This window comes from Nematolebias whitei, chromosome 10 (genome assembly GCF_014905685.2).
Source record: "Nematolebias whitei isolate Nwh7 chromosome 10, NemWhi1, whole genome shotgun sequence".
NCBI lineage: Eukaryota > Metazoa > Chordata > Actinopteri > Cyprinodontiformes > Rivulidae > Nematolebias > Nematolebias whitei.
This window is the reverse complement of record NC_056507.1, coordinates 44,387,933-44,391,557: the sequence shown is the minus strand read 5'-3', so window position 1 is coordinate 44,391,557 and position 3,625 is coordinate 44,387,933. Positions and strand designations below refer to the sequence as shown.

The window sequence follows — 3,625 nt, the reverse complement described above, 5'->3', positions numbered from 1 at the left end:
CCAGCACCAAGACCAGCTGTCACTTCCCTCCTAGAAACAATAAACACTTATTATTTATCGTCAGTCTGTTGTGTTGTGATCTTGGTCCAAACCCTCACGAGAGTTCCTTACACATTGCCTGTTCATTTATTTGCTTCTATCTGTGTGATATTTAAGCTTTATCCATGACCCGTTCTGTTCTTAGTGTTCTAACATAATAATTCTTACTGTTTTCATGGAATTTCGTTTTAAACTCACATCTGTCTGTATGCAATTACAGTGTGAGATATTTATTATCAGTCACAAGTTTGTGACTGCTGTTTTTATTGTAACTAATCAGTTCATGACTACTGTTACCAATCAGTTCATTTGATTACTAATCAGTTCATTTGTTATTATTCAGTTCATACTGAAGAGCTGTTGACCTGCTCTGCTCACTGTTACACGGTTATACTTTGTAACCTCTGTTCTTTTCCATTCTCCGCAGCAGGAGTGCTTTTCAGCCTTCCCATTTTTCTCGTCGGAAACCTTTTCTCTTGGGGGGTGCTCCTGTGCATGGAACATGTAATTATGCAGCGCGCTCCTGTTGCGTAATTACGCACACAGAAGGCCGAGTGTTGAAATATTTTTTGTTGCAAGCGGGCGCTTCACATTGTGTCTGAATGGATCCAGTAAGGCATAGACTACATCCTGCTTCGCCTTTAACCCACTAGCAATAGCCTTAAAGGGCGAAGCCTATATGAAATAGAACGTTGGTTATGTACTGTAACCCCAGATTCTGAGTATAGGCGCAGCTCTGGGCCTCACTGGGTCCTAAATGGCTGAAGAAAAAAGCTATTTGGGAGCCGATTACCCGGTCTCACCGTAATTTATACGGACCGGGGGTGAGGCCCACACAGCAGGTGGGCGTGGACGAAAGTTTTCAGTGCTACGCTGCGCACGATGGGATAAACCCACTAGTGATAGCCTTACAGGGCTGCATCCATACTCATAGAATCTCGGGTTACAGTACATAACCAACGATTGTATGCCTGGATTATTGAGCATGGACTATTTTGGTTTTGAACCAGTTTGACATGACAGTCTATGAGGAAGATGGCCGGCATCGGAGGAGGGGGCGTGCCAAAGACACCATCTTAGCACCAACAAAACTGGTTTGTTCCACTTTGGAGTAAGCTGTTTGGGGGAACAATCAGTTTAGTGTTGTGGGTTTCCTTGACAGATGAAAACTTCTGGATGGAAGATGAAACGTTGCAGCAAAAAAAAGAAACTGTCCAGATGACCTGACTGAAAATTGTGGGACTTAAGTACAGTGTTTGAGTACTTTCTTCACTACTGGCAAACAGTAAGATTTTCTGTCAAGTCCGTTATTTATTATTAAAGAAGTAATCATCCTGTTCTGAGTCAAACAACTAAATATGATCAAACTAGTGTCCTAATGCTGTTTAATCTATTATTAATAAAGTAATGCTGTTTCTTCTATTATTAATAATGTAACGCTGTTTATTATATTATTGATAAAATAAAGATGTTTATTCATTTATTAATAAGTAACGCTATTTGTTCCATTATTAATAAAGTAATGCTGTTTATTCTATTATTACCAAAGTAATGCTGTTTATTCTATTGTTAATAAAGTAACGATGTTTATTATATTATTAATAAAGTAACACTGTTTATTCTATTATTAATAAAGTAATGCTGTTTATTATATTATTAATAAAGTAATGCTGTTTATTTTATTATTAATAAATAACACTGTTTATTCTAATATTAATACAGTAACACTGTTTATTCTAATAATAATAAAGTAACATTGTTTATTCCAAATTTTTATAAAGTAACGCTGTTTATTCTAATATTAATAAAGTAAAGCTGAATATTGAAATTATTGACAGGATCATTTCCAACACTGCAACATTGCACAACACTTCCAGAATACAAACTAATAAATCAATTAATTACTTCCTCTTTCCACCTTCATTTTTCCTCAAATAGGTTCGTGCGTAAAAGCTGTGCACTCGGGTTTTCCTTTCACGGCGCGCACGTCTATTTTTATATGAGGACATTGGAGTTATCCACTCACCAGCCCACTGGAAGTCTACATCCCACACGGACCACATGTGCACGGTGAAGAAGGGCGCCCAGCAGAGCGTGTAGAGCAGGACGATGACGCAGGTCATCTTGACGCTCCGCAGCTTGGCTCTGGAGATGCTCGTGACGCTGCTCACAGAGTTGTGGCTCGCAGCTCCCGCCGTCCTCTTCCTCCTCTTGTACTTGATGTTTTTCCAGATGCTGTGGCAGATGAAGCCGTAGCACGTCGCGAGGATGACCAATGGCACGAGAAAGATGCCCACGGTGATCCAGGTGATGTACGCGCGGGCGCCCCAGGGCTCGATGAAGTGCGCCCAGCAGTCGTGCACGTCCGAGCCGTTCTTGATCTCGCTCAGGGAGAAGATGAAATACTGCGGGGAGCTTAGCACCAGGCTGCCCATCCACGTGGACACGATCATGATGTGGGCGCGCTTCGTGGGCTGCTGGAGAGTTTTCAGTGGGTGGCAGATGGCGATGTAGCGGTCCAGGGTCATCATCACCATCATGTAGGTGGAGGCGAACATTCCCATCACCTGGAGGTGCTTGACGATCCTGCAGAGGAAGTCCGGCCCGTAGAAGCGGAACGTGACCTCCCAGCAGAGCTGCGGCAGCACCTGGAAGAAGGCGACCACCAGGTCCGCCAGGCTCAGGTGCTTCATGAACACGTGCATCCGCGACGTCTTCTTCGTGGTGTACATGGCCAGCAGCACGCTCACGTTCCCGACCACCGCCACCACGAAGGTGATACTCAGCACCAGAATCTCGATCTGGGCCACCTCCTCGTTTCTGGCGAACGGGTCTGATCCGTTCGGGTGCGCAGTGGTGTTTGTGGGGGTCTCCATCTGAGGGAGACTGGAGACCCGTGTGGGGATCTGTGCGCTCAGGAGCAGTGAGTCTGCAGGAGGGCGCATGACACTGCTCCTCTGCGCGCCCTAGCTGCACCAGCGCCAGAGGGGCTGCGCACTGCCGGTCCGCGCGCACTCTGGATTTGGACGAGAGCAAGGTTTCCGACTCCGGGAGGGTTTTCCTTCCTGCAGTGATCCACATGGAACCACCTGATGCTTCAGGGTGGGGGACGCGCTACTTTTTGACTCTTGGCTGCTGGGCGGCTTCTTAAAGCCGAGTCAGAGCGAGACACGCATGCGCCTCAAGACGCGCACATAAACTCTGTGAGAAATTAAAAAGGCAATTTTCCTTAAAACACAAAAACAGTGAGCAAGTTAAACTTATTAATTTCAGTTTTATCTTTTACTTTGAACATTGATGACAAGTCTGCGCAGCCTCCAGTTCATATTTGAACTAAAGGGATAGATTCCCTCCACTAAATGTTAGACTTCTGTGGGTTCATTACCGCTACCATTAACATCTGTAATGTGCTGAGATAAAAACAAAGTGCTGTCCATTTCTCTTATTCAAGCCACAAAACAAATTATTTTTAGATTTATGGTTTCTCATGACGTCACATAAATGCTTTTGTTTTTAGTGATAAGCAGCAGACTTTAAAAATTGTTTCTCTGTGAAAACACTTGTGTGCACTGAACATTCTCCACAA

The 3,625-nt window shown here is 44.1% G+C and overlaps 1 protein-coding gene across 1 annotated transcript; it reads right to left on the bottom strand.

Annotated features, from left to right (window-relative positions):
* Positions 1–907: 907 nt before the first annotated feature.
* LOC119416519 (arg8-vasotocin receptor-like) lies at positions 908–2,984 on the bottom strand. The gene is made up of 2 exons (XM_037683750.1): positions 2,066–2,984; positions 908–912 (listed from the first exon to the last, which is right to left on the bottom strand). Exons 1-2 carry the CDS (start codon positions 2,982–2,984, stop codon positions 908–910), a joined length of 924 nt encoding a protein of 307 aa, XP_037539678.1.
* Positions 2,985–3,625: the final 641 nt, after the last annotated feature.